The 17,958-nt window shown below is 37.9% G+C and overlaps 1 protein-coding gene across 1 annotated transcript in view; it reads right to left on the reverse strand.

The window, feature by feature from the left end:
• Window positions 1–17,958, reverse strand: part of LOC115224492 (homeobox protein 2-like) — a 91,899-nt gene that overhangs the window by 28,866 nt on the left and 45,075 nt on the right. Inside the window, exon 6 of the mRNA XM_036513392.1 lies at window positions 6,899–6,974. Within this exon, the coding sequence (XP_036369285.1) occupies window positions 6,899–6,974 (76 nt within the window). The remainder of the gene's footprint in view (window positions 1–6,898; window positions 6,975–17,958) is intronic.

Here is a 17,958-nt window from a genome sequence, read left to right on the forward strand (position 1 = left end):
CTTAGCAGTTTGGCAAAAGAAACCAGTAGAACAAGTACATCATCATCATTTAATGTCCATTTTCCATGCTGGCATGAGTTGGACGGTTTGACCAGAGATGGAAGCAGGAGAGCCTGCACCAGGTTCCAGTCTGACTTGGCTTTGTTTCTATGACAGGATGCCCTTCCTAATGCCAACCACTTTACAGAGTGTGCTGGATGCTTTTTTACACGCCCCAGCACACTACATCATCATCATCATCGTTTAGGGTCCGCTTTCCATGCTGGCATGGGTTGGACGGTGCAACTGGGGTCTGGGAAGCCAGAAGGCTGCACCAGGCCCAGTCTGATCTGGCAATGTTTCTACGGCTGGATGCCCTTCCTAACGCCAGCCACTCCGTGAGTGTAGTGGGTGCTTTTTACGTGCCACCTGCACAGGTGCCAGACAAGTCTGGCAAACGGCCACGGTCGGATGGTGCTTTTTACGTGCCACCGGCACGGAGGCCAGGCGAGACTGGCAAACGGCCACGATCGGATGGTGCTTTTTATGTGCCACGGCACCTTACTTAAAAATAAGTACTGAGGTCAATTTATTTGACCAAATCCCTCAAGGTAGAGCCCCAACATAGCCACAGTCCAATGACTGAAACAACCAAAAGATAAAAGATAGTTCACATGGTTTGAGGCACAGTAACTGACTATTGATGACAGGGACACAAACCTAAATTTTACTAACATTTGTGTCATACTCAACAGAGACAAGGCACATAACTATGTTTACCTCAGTCTAAGTGACACACAAACTGGTTCCATTAATACTTCATAGTTCAAGTGGTTAGACATAAGATCATATGCAGCAGTAAAAACAGTTGCTATAACAAAACCAACCATTTCAAACAGCCAGCCTGATATAATGGATGTGAAACAGGTCATGGGTGTATGTATGTGCATAAATACATACAGATATACATATACACACATACACAGACATATACATAAAATCTTTCCAGAATGTTTTGATACAAATTTTATAAAATATATTATATTATAATATATATATATATATATACACATACACACAAGTAATGAAAAATGTCATTATTTGTGAGAGCGTATTTTGTATTAATTTACCATAATTGAGATATACTGCTATACAAATTGAAGCAACTGAACATATGCATGCGTGTGTATGTATGTGTGTGCGTGTACATATACATAAATATAAATGGCAATTTCTGTCTGTCTGTTATCATTTTAGTGCCTAAACAAGCAAACCAATATTCATGAAACTTTCCATACATGTTATACTAATGTCCAGTTCAATAATAGGCTAATTGGATTCCAGTGAAAATCTATAATGTACCCCACAGAGGCATTGGCCAAATTATAAGGTAAAATGAGAAGGTTGCAAAAAGTATTAGTCTTACGGAGAGGTAGTAAATGAGAGAGGGTGACTTCATTTTACCTGTGATTACCTGTGTGTCCATTTGTAAATGTGTCATGTCTTATAACTCTTTGTCTCTCTACTTTTGTAGGGCCTTCCCTGTTGCTGTCACATATTGTGAGATTTTAAAATTACGTCAAAATTTCCAAATTTGGTATATGGAAATAATTTTTTTGTTAAATCCAATTTTGTTATTTATTTGTTCCAGAAAAGTTGCAGAAAAATGTTATTGAGGTTTAAAGTTTAATCAGTTTTACCTAACCTGAAATCAGGATTTGGAAGCTGGCATTTTCTGCATGATAACTGTCTATCACAAAATGAAAGCAAAATCATTAGGAGGAGGAATTTTTATTCAACAAACCAAAGCAAAGCATTACGACGACCAAAGTTGTAAAAACATCTGAAGTTTTAATGAATAAAGTCATATGAAATGCTTGACTAGACATGTAAATAATCTAAAAAGGAAAAAAAAATCCTCAACGAAGTGTTTTGGCAAAAAATAGCATAAGTATGTCCTGATTAAGAGGCCTAACTGTCAGCATGCTCTGACATGGAATAAATAAAAATTTATATATAGGACATTCTAGTGTAAAAATTGCCTGGCAACTACAGGTTATTCAACTAGTGTATACACACACACACACACACACACACGAGGGGGTGCTGAAAAGTTCCTGGCTTTAAGGGTATTGTGAAAAGCCTGGTTGGAGGTCCAATCTTCCAAATTTTTTTACAGGGCTTAGAAAAACTGAATGGCTGCTTGAATAAGTGTGTGAATCTGAGAGGGGGAATACTTTGAATAAAATCATAATTAACTAATCCTCCTGTATTTTCTTTTACCTGAAGCCAGGAACTTTCTGTAAACCCCTTGCATATATACACCCCCCCACATATTTACATATATATATATATATATATATATAGGCTCACACATAAATTGTAATTAACTACTGCAGCAGTAAGAGTTCTCATAATTGTACAATGTAAACAGAAACAATGAAATAATTGTCAGAAATAATACTGCAATGCCAAATATAAATATACTTAAACATCTATACTTCAAAGTAGCCATGCCTCAAATAAAGAATGCTTTCTTCAAATGATTTTGCTCAATTTTCTAATTTTCTCAGCTAGCAACACTAATATTTTTCTGCAATAACATGCCATAAAAAAATATGTTGTTTAAACAAAAAGAAAAAAAAAATCAATTTGCACTTAGTAAAATTATTTATTCATATGGAAGAAATAATATGCCACCCTATTAATTATGATCTATTTTTCACCCTGTTTAGCACTCAAATGAAAGATGTTTTATGTGACTTGGGTGGATCTTTGTAGCACAATGAAAGTATTATAGCAACCGTGAGGTTGAATTATCATAAATCAATATATAAGAAAAGAAAAGCCACAGTCTAAACAGAGTATGGAATATATACAAGATTGCAAATGACAGACTCTTTCTTCTTTAAAATCTATGTATTTCTATGAAGACAACACTCATATTTATCAAGTAGGGAAATATTGACTTTAATTTGATATAAGATATATGGTCTAAAGACATACATTACAATATGTGTGTGTGTGTGTATTCCTTTATTCTTTTTCTTGTTTCAGTCATTTGACTGTGGCCATGCTGGAGCACTGCCTTGAAGGGTTTTAGTCCAAAAAAATCAATCCCAGCCTAGTACTTATTCTGTCAGACTCTTTTGCTGAACTGCTAAGTTACAGGGACATAAACACACCAGCATTGGTTGGTCGTCAAGCAATGGCAGGGGGACAATCACAGAAACAAAGACACACACACAGATATATACATACATACATCATACATATATATATACATACATATATGTATGTATGTATGTATGTATGTATGTATGTATGTATGTATGTATGTATGTATGTATGTATGTATATATATATATATACACACACACACACATATATATGGGCTTCTTTCAGTTTCTGTCTACCAAATCCGCTCACAAGGTTTTGGTCGGCCTGAGGCTATAGTAGAAGACACTTGCCCAAGGTGCCACGCAATGGGACTGAACCCGGAACCATATGGTTCGTAAGCAAGCTACTTACCATGTAGCCACTCCTACACCTATACATATATTATGAGTTCTACTTTTCCTGTTTGCATCTCCATACTTACACACACACACACACACACACACGCACATACACAGGTATGGCTTAAATCTAACTTAGAAATTCACACCTGATAAATATGTTATACAAAGCATAATGAAACACCAAATACATAAGAGACAAAAATTCCTTCACACCACAATTGCCAATTCTTATGTTACTGTGCTTGACCCTTTGGCTTTTATTGTAACGAATATGACAATAGACTAATTATGACTAAATGTCTCATTAAATCTATCATACACTCTATCCACACACATATACACACTGAAGTATGATGCATTGGTGTTACTCCATTCAAACTTTTAGATAAGACAGGCTTCATATATGCTAATGCAACAAATGAACCTATGTAAAACAATTGTTACTTGAAATAACACTACATCACAATGAGTGAGGGCACATGGCTCATTGGTTAGGGCGTTCGGCTCATGATCGTAAGGTTGTGAGTTCGATTCCCGGCGACGCGTTGAGTCCTTGAGCAAGACACTTTATTTCACATTGCTCCAGTTCACTCAGCTGGCAAAAATGAGTAGTACCTGTATTTCAAAAACAGCCAGCCTTGTCACACTCTGTGTCACGCTGAATCTCCTTGCGAACTACATTAAGGGTACATGTGTCTGTGGAATGCTCAGCCACTTGCACGTTAATTTCACAAGCAAGCAGTTCTGTTGATCGTATCAGCTGGGACCCTCGTCGTCGTAACCGACGGAGTGCTCCTACTACTACCTACATCACAATAATATATAGAAATAATATCGTTACTGGCTTCGTTAAGGCAGCAAGCTGGCTGGAATCATTAGCATGCTGAGCAAAATGCTTATCGGCATTTTGTCTGTCTTCATGTCCTGAGTTTAAATTTGGTCAAGCTTGATTTTGCCTTTTATCCTTTCAGGGTCATCATGATTATCATAATTTAACGTCCATTTTCCTTGCTGGCATGGGTTGGGGAGTTTTACTGAAAACTGGTAAGCTGGGGAGCTGCACTAGGTTCCAATCTGATTTGGCATGGTTCCTACAGTTGGATGCCCTTCCTAATGCCAACCACTCCAAGAGTGTAGTGGGTGCTTTTTATGTGCCATGACTATGATCTCACTTGGCTTGACGAGTCTTGTCAGAGTTCTCAGTCGCTTGTCTGCTTCTGTGAGGCCCAAGATTTGAAGGATGCTTTGTATGTATAAAGGCGGCGAGCTGGCAGAATCGTTAGCACGCCGGGCGAAATGCGTAGCCGTATTTCGTCTCCCGTTATGTTCTGAGTTCAAATACCGCCGAGGTCGACTTTGCCGTTCATCCTTTCGGGGTCGATAAATTAAGTACCAGTTACGCACTGGGGTTGATATAATCGAGTTAATCCGTTTGTCTGTCCTCTCTGTGTTTAGCCCCTTGTGGGTAGTAAAGAAATAGGATGCTTTGTATGTGTTATCGGAACAGGTGCCAGCTATACGACACTTGCATTGACCATGACTGCAATAAAATAAATACCAGTTCAGTACTGTGGTCAATGCAATCGACTTATCTCCTCCCCCAAAATTGCTGGCCTTGTGCCAAAGTTTAAAACCAATATCATAACTGACTTCATTGGCACCATTGATTAACCCTTTCGTTACCAACCCGGCTGAAACTGGCTCTGGCTCTTTAGTTACAAATGTCTGGTTTTCAAAAGTTCTGAATTAAAACCTTCCACCAAACCTTAGTCACAATTTATGTCCCTAACTCTAGCTTAATGATAACGATGTTATTTTACTTAATTCTTTGTTATATTTAAAATAATTGGAAGAAACACTGAGCATCTCAAAATAAATTCAGTAATGAAAGGGTTAAATCACCACATGTATTGAATACTTTATGCCTTGTATGTAATATCCAAACATATGTGTTGCATTCAAATAACTACTACAGCATAAAAATAACCATGTAAAAAGCACCCACTACACTCTCAGAGTGGTTGGCATTAGGAAGGGCATCCAGCTGTAGAAACTCTGCCAGATCAAGATTGGAGCCTGGTGCAGCCATCTGGTTCGCCAACCCTCAGTCAAAATCGTCCAACTCATGCTAGCATGGAAAGCGGACGTTAAACGATGATGATGTGTCCTTAACAGAAATTACAGATTTAACACTCTCTTAAGACATGCTAAGCAATTCATTTGTCTTGTTTATTTCCCCGCAAAGTGTTAAGATACTCTAAAAATATTGCTGTGTTGCATTTCCTCCATTTTCATTCAGCCTTTATGAATGGACATTCATTTGGTCTTAAACAGTTTGTTCTCATAGGTTAGGCTTGATATTGAATGCTTTTAATGACATTTTCTAAAAGTTTCTTTCAGATAGTTTTTATCAATCCTGCTGAGAAAATTTTCTTTGTTTGTAATGGTTAGCTGCATAAAACTCATATCGACAGTTGTTAACTTGCTGAATGTGCACCACGGTCTGTTTTTCATAGTCATGGTTGAGTATGGTTTCCTGTGTCTTAAAACTAGTCCCACTACTCTATACAACCGCTACTATAACTGCTTTTACATTGGATGAATGAACGACACAACTGACATGCTTTGGACATGCTTTGAAGCTTCTTTGTCCTTTCCTTCATACATCTAACATACAGAATAGACATGTTGTTGTTGTTGTTGTTGTCATTTACATGTTTTTAAAGTGAGGAGGATAAAAAGGTTGGCATGAAGTGAAGCAAACAGTGAACACGGTGGATTTTACAAACAAGGGCTATCTTGGTTGAAGAATGGTGGTGAATAGACAGATTCCATAAAGCTGTTAAAGACAATTTATTTTATTTACTTATGCGCCCTTTTTCAAGCCTAGCCAGGCTCATGGGCCTGGTTTCCCGGTTTCTATGGCATATATGTCCCCCCACCCCAGCTGGATGGGACACCAGTTTTAAAAAGGTAATATATTATTTTTTAAAAATCGACAACAACCTTCCTGGTTTGACGTGACAATTTATCAAAAAGACCAGCATCAGAGTAGAGAAAAACTCTCAGTAAATAAGTTTTGATTCAGTCTGACTCAGTTTTAGCTCTCATTTGACACATAAGCTGCAGGCTGGAACAGACCTCATGGTAGGCCCTGCACAAGATAGCTGGATGTGATTAGGGAAGATCTTCAGAGGCTTGACGTCACCTTGGAGGATGCAGTTCTCAAAGAGACCAGCACCAGAGTAGAGAAAAACTCTCAGCAAATGAAGATTATGATCCAGTTTTGACCCAGTTTAACTCAGCTTTAGAAACTTCACTGTTTTTAAAAGGCAATAATATTACAATTTCTCATTTCTATTTCATGTACAGTTAAGGATTTATTTTGAAGTACTTACAGGATACATACTATCTTCTTCTTCAAATTCAAAGTATGATGTGTAATCAGGATCTATTTCAACCATTGCAGGCCACCTAGAATTTTAAAAGAAAAAGAAAAAAAAAAAACAAGATGGTAAAGTTCATTAATTTGAAATAATAAAAACCAATTAAAAAAAATATCATGTTGGTGTGTGAGTTAGTGTCAATCAGTGAAATGGTCTTTTTTGGATATGATTTAGGATGTTTGTGGTTGTATCACTAACATTTTACAGAACAGCCATGGGCATTGCTCCTTCTACCAAACCTAGCAAAGAAAAAAAAAAAAAGGCTCCAGCAGGGCTGTGTGGTAAGAATCTTGCTATTCAGCTACATGGTTTCGGGTTCAGTCCCACTGCATAGCACATTGGGCAAGTGTCTTCTACAATAGCTTGGGCCGACCAAAGCCTTGTGAGTGGATTTGCTAGATGGAAACTGAAAGAAGCTCATCGTATATATATATGTGTGTGTGTGTGTGTCCTCATGCTAGCATGCAAAGCGGACATTAAATGATGATGAGGATGATGATGATATACACGTTCTTCATTTCAGCTTTATCATTGTTCTTATTTTAGTGTCCTTTGGCTGAAATCTTTTGTCACACATCTTGTGACCTCTTTAGGGACTCTCCATCCCATGTGTATCCTCCTGTTCTATTTAGTCCAATTTGTCTTTCACTATTAAAATGTCGAATTTCAAAACGAAAAGTATTTCAACCCTGATCGGCTGCTGACTTTCCACAAAGCTCAACTGTGATTCATACATTGGGTGGAGTAGTGCTTCTATATCTGTTCTTTTTACAATAACTTAGGCATTGGAGGAGAAGGAGGAGGACTGTACTTAAAACCTTAGGAGGCCATTCTAGACAGGTGAGATTAACATGGTTGATGCCTAGATTCAAGATCTGGGGCAGTGCAATGCTATGCACGCAAAAATACTCGAACATATCTAAAAGAAAAAAGAAAGCCAACAAGCTGATCGGCAAAGATTCATTCATTAATACGCTTTGCCCCATTGGCTTACAAAAATGCTATTTCTTTTCTTTCTTTCTACTACTACTACTACTGCCACCACCTCTACTACTACTACTACTACTACTGCCACCGTCTCTACTACTACTACTACTGCCACCACCTCTACTACTACTACTACTACTACTACTACTACTACTACTCAATAGTTTCTTCTCTTCTGAACTGTCTGCATTCTGTTTTTTTCCGTCAGTCAGTTCCGCCAGGCACACCTGTCTCCCTCTCTCTCATACCCCCCACCCACTGTGACTCACCTCTAAGATCCTACACTAGATGCTAGTTCATACAATCCTTCTTGAATTCTTTATCTACCTACACTTTTTCCTGTAGACATTCACCAGAAGACATTTATAACTGAATAGCATACACACACAACCTAAGAGACCCTACAAAAGTCATATCATTATCTTCCAATTCTCCTGATTGACTTTATAAAACAGAAGAAGAAAAAAATTGAAAGAAAATAAAAAAGGAAATTAAAATATTTTATATTTCATTCCACTCAGTTCTAAATTCAAGCTCTGCCATAGTTTATAGAATAAGTATCGACAAGATTTCGTTCCTTCCCATTACAAAAATCAGTCTTGTGCCTCAGGAAAAAAAAAAACAAAAAAAAATATGAATAAAGACATATGCAAATATGAACATTAGCAGAACCATCCAATTACTCCATTTCTGAGAGGAGAAAAAAAAGAAAAGAAATGAAAATCAGATACAAAAACCAGTATCAAATGAATAAATAAATAGATAAATGCATAAAAATAAAAACACAACAGCAGCAACAATAACAGGAATTTAGGTGATTTATGATTAAAAGTGGGTGAGTTATTTGAAGCTGAGGTTATATTTTGGAGTACTATCTATTCCAAGAAGGAAGATAAAAAAAAAAAATTTAGTTTCTTTGATATTGATTTTGAAAGGCTAAGGATGTAGTGAAAATATGGTGAAATTAAACACAAAGAGGCCATTATCGGGATGCTGCTGATGATGATGACGACGATGATGATGACAACAGCGGTGGTGGTTGTGATGGTGATGACAATAGTGATGATGATGAATGATGGTGGTGGTGGTGGTGGTGAGGATAGTAATGATGATGATGATGACGACATCAGCGGTGGTGGTTGTGATGGTGATGACAATAGTGATGATGATGATGGTGGTGGTGATGAGGATAGTAATGATGATGATAATGATGATGGTGATGACAATGATGGTGGTGGTAGTGATGGTGATGACAATAGTGATGATGATGATGGTGGTGGTGGTGGTGGTGATGATGATGAGGATAGTAATAATGATGATGATGATGACGACAACAGCGGTGGTGGTTGTGATGGTGATGACAATAGTGATGATGATGATGATGGTGGTGGTGGTGGTGATGATGAGGATAGTAATGATGATGATGACGATGATGACAATGATGGTGGTGGTAGTGATGACGATAGTGATGATAACGATGACAACGTTGATGGTGGTGGTGGTGGTGGTAGCGATGATGATAACAGTGGTGGGAGGTGAGCATTGCCAACACCATTATTACTCATCTGTAGGTGTGTTGTGACAAGTATTATAAAGCTTACATAACCGGATGGGAAGAGTCTCAGATGGACATACATACATACAAAGACAGATACAAAGTGAGGGGGAGAGCAAGGGAATTAGAGATATACAGGTTCAGACAGATATCAAAAAATAAATTCACACATACACACACACACACTAGTATTATAAACAATATTGATTTATAGAAGTCTTTTGTTTCTGTGAGGTCAACACACTAAGTACCAGAAATATACTGAAGACAATCTAATTGACTCTGTTCTTCTTTTATAAAAAATTGGCCTTGTGCCTAGTCAGAACAAATCAATATTGATCTAAAGAAATCAATATGAACTCAAAGGCAACAATCATATTGTTAATATGCTGAGAGAAAATTAAAAATACAAGTGTAACATATGCAAGCAAATGTAACTATTATCCATAAATTATGTCTTCATCTGATGAGACTCTGAAAGTTGTAAAATAAAAAAAAAAATTAAGAAAAAAACAAAAATAGATTCCATTTATTTATTTATTTTATTGCATTATCCAGGATCGTCAATGCATATAACAGGAAAGACTAATTAAAGCACAATGATTGGAGTCATTCCTAGTTGAAAGAAAAAGAAAAAAAAAAAAAAAATCCAGACAATTTTTTTTTTACTTGTGAAGAGATTAAAGGGATTTTCTTTGCATATAAAATATCCAGATTGTATTTGATGTGAATGGTAATGAAACTTGGGCCAGTGAAAGATGATAGGAAGGCTTATAGAAATCGCAAACAATGTTACATATATTGAAAACGAATTCGTAGGCTTGGTGGATGATCTCATATGAAATCACATTCTGTCAGAGGATTATTGGAAACAAGTGTGACATGCAAAAGTTGAAGGAAAAAACAATCTAGTTCAATTCACACACAAACACGAATATAAATAACCATGGAGAGAGTTAGGTGGGTAAATAACTACAGCCAGCAACTTTTTGGTTATTAGGGTAAAAAAGAAGAAAAAAAATGGTATGTAAAAAAAAACAAAAAAACCCAAGGCAAAAACCCAATCAACATGAAGTTGATTTAAAATTGAGTCAGAAATTGGATAACAGGAACAAAGAATGTTCAATCAATGCAAAAATGAAAGCATGCATTAGAACAATAACGAAAAAGTGTGTGCTGAAATCAAGGCCAATTAGAGTTGAAGGCTTTTCAGAAATATTAGCATTAACAAAAAAAACCCCCAAAAAACAATAAAAAACCAAATGTCCTTGCATCATATTTTATAAATATGTTGTATGAACACACGCAAATATTCATGTCTACAGTCTCACCAATATATATTTAATATGTACGAAATACAAAAGACCCCCAACTGATACCGTTATGAGAAATGTTTCATTTAAAAAAAAAATGTGTAAATGTAGATAGGCGGAGGAGTGGCTGTGTGGTAAGTAGCTTGCTTACCAACCACATGGTTCCGGGTTCAGTCCCACTGCGTGGCACCTTGGGCAAGTGTCCGATAAAATAAGTACTAGGCTTACAAAGAATAAGTCCTGGGGTCGATTTGATCGACTAAAGGCGGTGCTCCAGCATGGCCACAGTCACATGACTGAAACAAGGAAAAGAGAATGTGATGAGGTACAGGATAGTTTGAAGCAAGGGAAAATTATGAGAATAACAAAAGATTGTGACTATAAGTGACTTGAAGTAAAGGCAAAAATCTGAGAATCAGAAAAGAGCATGGCAGTAGACAAAAGTCTAATTATAAATGGGAACAAGAATGGTTGTGTAGTTAAGGGAGTTTGTATTGTATCCACAAAGTTTCTGGGTTCAGAAGGGTTCTTCTACTGCCATAGGCCCAGGATGATCAATAACTTGTGTGTGGAATTTAGTAGGTGGAAACTGCACAGAATCTCATCATATTAAGCAGTTTGGATTACCTTAACCCTTTAGTGTTTGCATTATTCTGCCAAAATTAATGCTCTTTTTATGCACATTGCCTTGAACTAATCGTACATTATCTTGTAGCTATGAGATTTTGATGAGGTAGCTGTTAATTTTTAAAACGATATTGTAGGGCTGGTGTGAAAGACCAGATCTGGCCAGTTTGAACATAAAACAGGCAGTATACTTTTGGCCGGATATGGCCGGTCTAAATGCTAAAGGGTTAAAGAACTGAGAGTAAGGACAAAGTCTTGAACTAGCATACCAGATGCTTTGTATAACAATCCTTTCTTTAGTCCAATTTAAGGACTTTTCTAAATTGTTGGCTAGATTAAAGTCCCATAAAAGACATGGAGATCAGAACTAAAACAAAAGAAGAAAAAGTTCTGTTAGGTCAGAATATGTCAAAATTAATGGGAGAGCCCATTACAAACACACATACATATATATATATCAGACCACCAACACCACCACCAGCACCACTGCTGCCACTGCCGCCACTTAATGTCTGTTTTCCATGCTGGCATGGGTTGGGCGGCTTGGCAGAAACTGATAAGGCCAGGGGCCCACACCAGGTACCGTAATCTGTTTTGGCTTGGTTTCTACGGGTAGATGCCCTTCCTAATGCCAACTGCTTCATTAGGAGTATACTGGAACCTTTTTATATGGCACCATCACAAGTGCCTTTTAAGTGGAACCTTGGTTTTAGGATCCCAATTCTGTTGTGGTGGGCAGGTCTTTTCAAGTTCAGCAATTGCACCACATAGCTTGGTCCTCTGTCATCTCTTTTGTAAAGGTTCAGCATTTTCAGATCAGCTTTCAAAAACTTTGTCCATGTCTTCCTGATGCATATCAATAAAGGATGTCCCTTGTCTTCCAGATGCAGATCAATAAAGGATATGAAAGTCATTGTGAAGACAAATATAAATAAATACAACAAATATTTCTTCTTCGCTCAGTTACACAAACTGGCTTGTCATTCTTGTTGATAAAAATGCAATACACCAGAGACTAGCCTGTTGAATACCTGTAACCAACAATTGCTATTATTCCTAGACTGTGACACAATATATATATATATATATGTGGAGGCGCAATGGCACAGTGGTTTGGGCAGCGGACTCACGGTTGTAGGATTGCAGTTTCAATTCCCAGACCGGATGTTGTGAGTGTTTATTGAGCGAAAACACCTCAAGCTCCATGCGACTCCGGCAGGGAGGGGTGGCGATCCCTGCTGTACTCTTTTGCCACACCTTTCTCTCACTCTTTCTTCTGTTGGCCTGCTCGCTTAGCCAGCAGGGTAGCGTCATTTGAAGGCTAAAACAATGTGAAGTGCATTGTGGCCAGCGATGTGTAGCAACATCTGATAGCCTGGTCGGTCATGGTGATCACGGTGATATATATATATATAAAACAAAATAAAATAATACAAGATGCACTGAGAATTGAATTTTTGTGCTTTTTCTTTGCACGCATACGATTAAAAATTTGTAAATGCATTCTGCCTCTGAGTCTATCCTATTGATTTTAGATTTCCAACTCATCAACTCTCAATCAATATTAATGGTGATGAATCAAATTTCTCCATTGGTCTGCCGGTCCAACCAACAAAGACTAAAAAAAAAAAAAAAAAAAAAAAAAAAACTAGGAAATCAACTTATGGATGAGTTAAGAGTGCAACAAACACTAGCTGGAAATAACAGTAATAAAACCAGTGCCCCCGCCCCCTGCCCACCACGTGACCAACATTTGTTGTAAGCCATACAATACAACCAATACAATTACTCGTGAGGATTTCTCCTATAGTTCACAGTTATATTATTCTGAAATCACAAAGTGGTTGAGAAGATAACAATGTAACGAAAAACAAACAAACAAACACACAGAAAACTGTGAACATGAATTTTTACAAATTTTCTTTTTTTCTGGTTCTAAGACTACTCAATATTCTGCAAATATTGAAATATCCAGTTCTTACATCTTCTAATGTTTCATGTGAAATATATGAAGAAATTATTACAGTATGGATAATAACAGAATGATAATAGAAAGACAAGACACTGACATAAAGCGGGAATTGTGATAATATAGAATTACACAAGGAAAATTATACTGAGTGTAGATATCTGCTTGTTGAAGTCATTGGACTGTGGCTATGCTGGGGCACCACTTCAAATAAATTGACCCCAATGGAAGCACTCCGTTGGTTCCGACGACGAGGGTTCCGGTTGATCCGATCAACGGAACAGCCTGCTCGTGAAATTAACGTGTAAGTGGCTGAGCACTCCACAGACACGTGTACCCTTAACGTAGTTCTCGGGGATATTCAGCGTGACACAGAGAGTGACAAGGCCGGCCCTTTGAAATACAGGTACAACAGAAACAGGAAGTAAGAGAGAGAGAGAGAGTTGTGGTGAAAGAGTACAGCAGGGATCACCACCATCCCCTGCCGGAGCCTCGTGGAGCTTTAGGTGTTTTCGCTCAATAAACACTCATAACGCCCGGTCTGGGAATCGAAACCGCGATCCTCCGACTGCGAGTCCGCTGCCCTAACCACTGGGCCATTGCGCCTCCACATTGACCCCAATACTGAAGAGAACTGAAGCAATTAAACTGGAATATCTGTTCTACTTGAAGTACAATGTGTGTGCATTGTGAGTGCAACACCAAATATGAACAGACTGTCAACAGAGGAAATATACGGGATTATCTAAACCTATCCTTAAGTACTTTTATACTAATGAATACTATATCTGTTTCTTATTTCTATATTGTCCACAAGGGGCTAAACATGGAGGGGACAAACAAGGATAGAAAAAGGGATTAAGTCGATTATATCGACCCCAGTGTGTAACTGGTACTTAATTTATCGACCCCGAAAAGATGAAAGGCAAAGTCGACCTCGGCGGAATTTGAACTCAGAATGTAACAACAGACGAAATACCTATTTCTTTACTACCCATAAGGAGCTAAACATAGATAGAACAAACAAAGACAGACAAAGGGATTAAGTAGATTATATCAACCCCAGTGTGTAACTGGTACTTAATTTATCGACCCTGAAAAGATGAAAGGCAAAGTCGACCTCGGCGGAATTTGAACTCAGAACGTAACAGCAGACGAACTACCTATTTCTTTACTACCCACAAGGGACTAAACATAGAGGGAACAAACAAGGACAGACAAAGGGATTAAGTCGATTATATCATCCCCAGTGCGTAATTGGTACTTAATTTATCGACCCCGAAAAGATGAAAGGCAAAGTCAACCTCGGCGGAATTTGAACTCAGAATGTAACAGCAGACGAAATACCTATTTCTTTACTACCCACAAGGGACTAAACACAGAGGGGACAAACAAGGACAGACAAACGGATTACGTCGACTACATCGACCCCAGTGCGTAACTGGTACTTAATTTATCGACCCTGAAAGGATGAAAGGCAAAGTCGACCTCGGCGGAATTTGAACTCAGAACGCAACGAACAGCAGACGAAATACCACTAAGCATTTCACCCGGCGTGCTAACGTTTCTGCCAGCTCGCCACTATATCTGTTTCTTGCAGCATCATTCTACTACAAATATAACTACCAATGCAATACTGTTAGACTAGCTTTGGATTAACTTACCATGCCAATAAATTATGTGAACTCATCCATAAAATTCATCTCAGCAACCACATTTCCATTCTTCCTTAATCCTTTAGAATTTAAACTGGCCATATCCAACCCAAATATTCTACTGGTTTTATATTGAATTCAACCAAATCCAGCCTCTCACACTTACCCTACAATGTCATGCTGAAAATAAAACATCACATAATCAAAATCTCAACGCTACAAGACAATAAATGATTACTTGAAAGCAGAGCAATTTGAATGCTAAAGGGTTAAAATATACCCAGGTAAAGTAATGTTATGCCATGATTCAAGGTCTTCTTATTATTTCTGGGATTATTCCATGTTTGCTTTTTGCCGAAGGGGCAAAATGTCTGTGACTTTGAAATATCGGCTGATCATACAGAAGGGTTTTCCAACATTATAATGGATTCAGAAAATTTTGCAATATCTCTGAGTAGCTCCCACAGTTTACTCTTTTACTTGTTTCAGTCATTTGACTGCGGCCATGCTGGAGCACTGCCTTTTTAGTCGAGTAAATCAACCCCAGGACTTATTCTTTGTAAGCCTAGTACTTATTCTATCAGTCTCTTTTACTGAACCGCTAAGTTACGGGGACGTAAACACACCACCATCGGTTGTCAAGTAATGGTGCGGGGACAAACACAGACACAAAAACATATACACACACATTTTTATATATATATATATATACGACGGGCTTCTTTCAGTTTCCATCTACCAAATCCACTCACAAGGCTTTGGTCGGCCCAAGGCTATAACAGAAGACACTAGCCCAAGGTGCCACGCAGTGGGAATGAACTCGGAACCACATGGTTGGTAAGCAAGCTACTTACCACACAGCCACTCCTGCACCTGTTTCTGAATGGGGCTAAACACATCTCCAGTGTTTATTTCATGTGCATTTCACAAAATACTGCTGTTATCTGATTTCTTTAACAAATCCATTTTCAAGTGCATTGATATAAATGTTTGCTTAATTCGGAAACATTTTACACTATCATTAGTTGCTAAGCATTTGGCAGATACAAAAGGAAAAAAAAAAGTAAAGTATTACACAAGACTTTGTAGGTTATTGGCTGTGTAGTCAAGAACTGTTTCCTGACCACATGGTTTTGGGTTCAGTTCCACAGCATGGCACCCTGGACAAGTGTCTTCTACTATAGCCCTGGGACAACCAAAGCCTTGTGAATGGGTTTAGTAGACAGTAACTAAAAGAAGCCTATATCATATGTATGTGTGTGTGAATGTGTGTATGTTTGTATTTTCTTGTCTTGACGTTGCATGGTAGCTGTAAATGAGTGTCACTGTTATACAAGCAGCATCATTCATTTCCACTCTTCTGCGAAAACATATCTGGCCATGGGGGAATATTATCTAACTTGGAAACAGGTGAAGGTTGACGACAAGGGCATCAACAGGTGAAGGTTGACAACAAAAAGGGCATCAAGCCATAGAAAATTTGCCTCAGTAAGCTGTTTGATTCATGAAAGCATGGAAAAGTAGATATTAAACTACAGGCAATGGTTGCAGCAGATAACAATGATGATGATTATTATTATTATTGAGTGAAAAAGCAATTCATACCATCAAAGTGATACAGGGTACAAATATACAAAGCCCAATATACCCATCATGACTACCCGTCTGATAAGGGCACACCAGGCACATGCATCACAACCTTATGTGGCTACATGGTTATCTCATATCAAGGTAAACAGCACATGATCTTGCAGGTGGGTCCAGTTAGAATTTTCTTTGGGTTGAGTAGCCCATCCTGCTTAAAGAGCCTTGAATAAGATTCATTTAAGGATGATAAATAAAACACCATGTTTCCAGAGGTGAATTATACAGATCCAAAAGAATCCCTCTCTACACATGGCTATGATGCTCCCCCACTTCTCCTGCTTGCGATCAGAGAGACACACATATCATCACCCACTAAGGGACATGCTCAACTAGTTAAGGTCAAACAATTGTCAAGCAAATCTGTGGTACTGAACAGAATATTAGCTGTAGCCCATCTTTTACACCAAGACAAAACAGTTAAGATTAGAGGCCATGAGAGCCACTGCCTGGTACTGCATTCATCTTCTTCTTATTATTATTATCATTATTATTTATATTATGAAGTATGTCAATGGCATTGGCAGTTCATCATTCCTCTTTAAGTTATTGCAAATACAAAGAACAACTGAAGCAGAATGGCACAATTGGTAACTCAAACTTATATTGCATGTTCCACTTGCTAGAAACTTACCAACATTCAGTAGTAGTCACACTTAGCAAAGACATATTCAGAAATAAAGAACAAGGAAAAATAATCCTTTCTACTATAAACACAAGGCCTGAAATGTCAGGGAGGGAGCAAGTCAATTATATCAACCCAGTACATGACTGGTACTTATTTTATCGACCCCAAAAGGATGAAAGGCAAAGTCGACCTCGGTGGAATTTGAACTCAGAATGTAAAGATGGACAAATTACTGTGAAGCATTTAGTCCAGCATATTAATGATTCTGCAAGCTCACCACCTTAGTAATAGGTAAAATATAAGCAATAGCGAAAATACTTAGGGACACACCAAACTTAATACAGAAAAGATATAAACAAAGGATACCAAACACAGAATAAGATTACTAATGGGAATTAGCAGTCAGCCAGCAAACTAAAATTCTGCCAAACAGACGGAGATGTCTAATAATTCAAGATTATGGATGCCTAACATGTGTCTGGGGTGAATATTTAATCTACAATTAATTGCATTGTTGTGGCTTTCTACATCACTACATTTGGGTTTTATTTTATATTCTGCGTGGCACGTGACTAGTTTGTTAGGGTATTTGGCTCACAATCATAAGGTTAATTATAGGCATAGGAGTGGCTAT

Source organism: Octopus sinensis, linkage group LG25, assembly GCF_006345805.1.
Source record: "Octopus sinensis linkage group LG25, ASM634580v1, whole genome shotgun sequence".
In the NCBI taxonomy this organism is placed as follows: domain Eukaryota; kingdom Metazoa; phylum Mollusca; class Cephalopoda; order Octopoda; family Octopodidae; genus Octopus; species Octopus sinensis.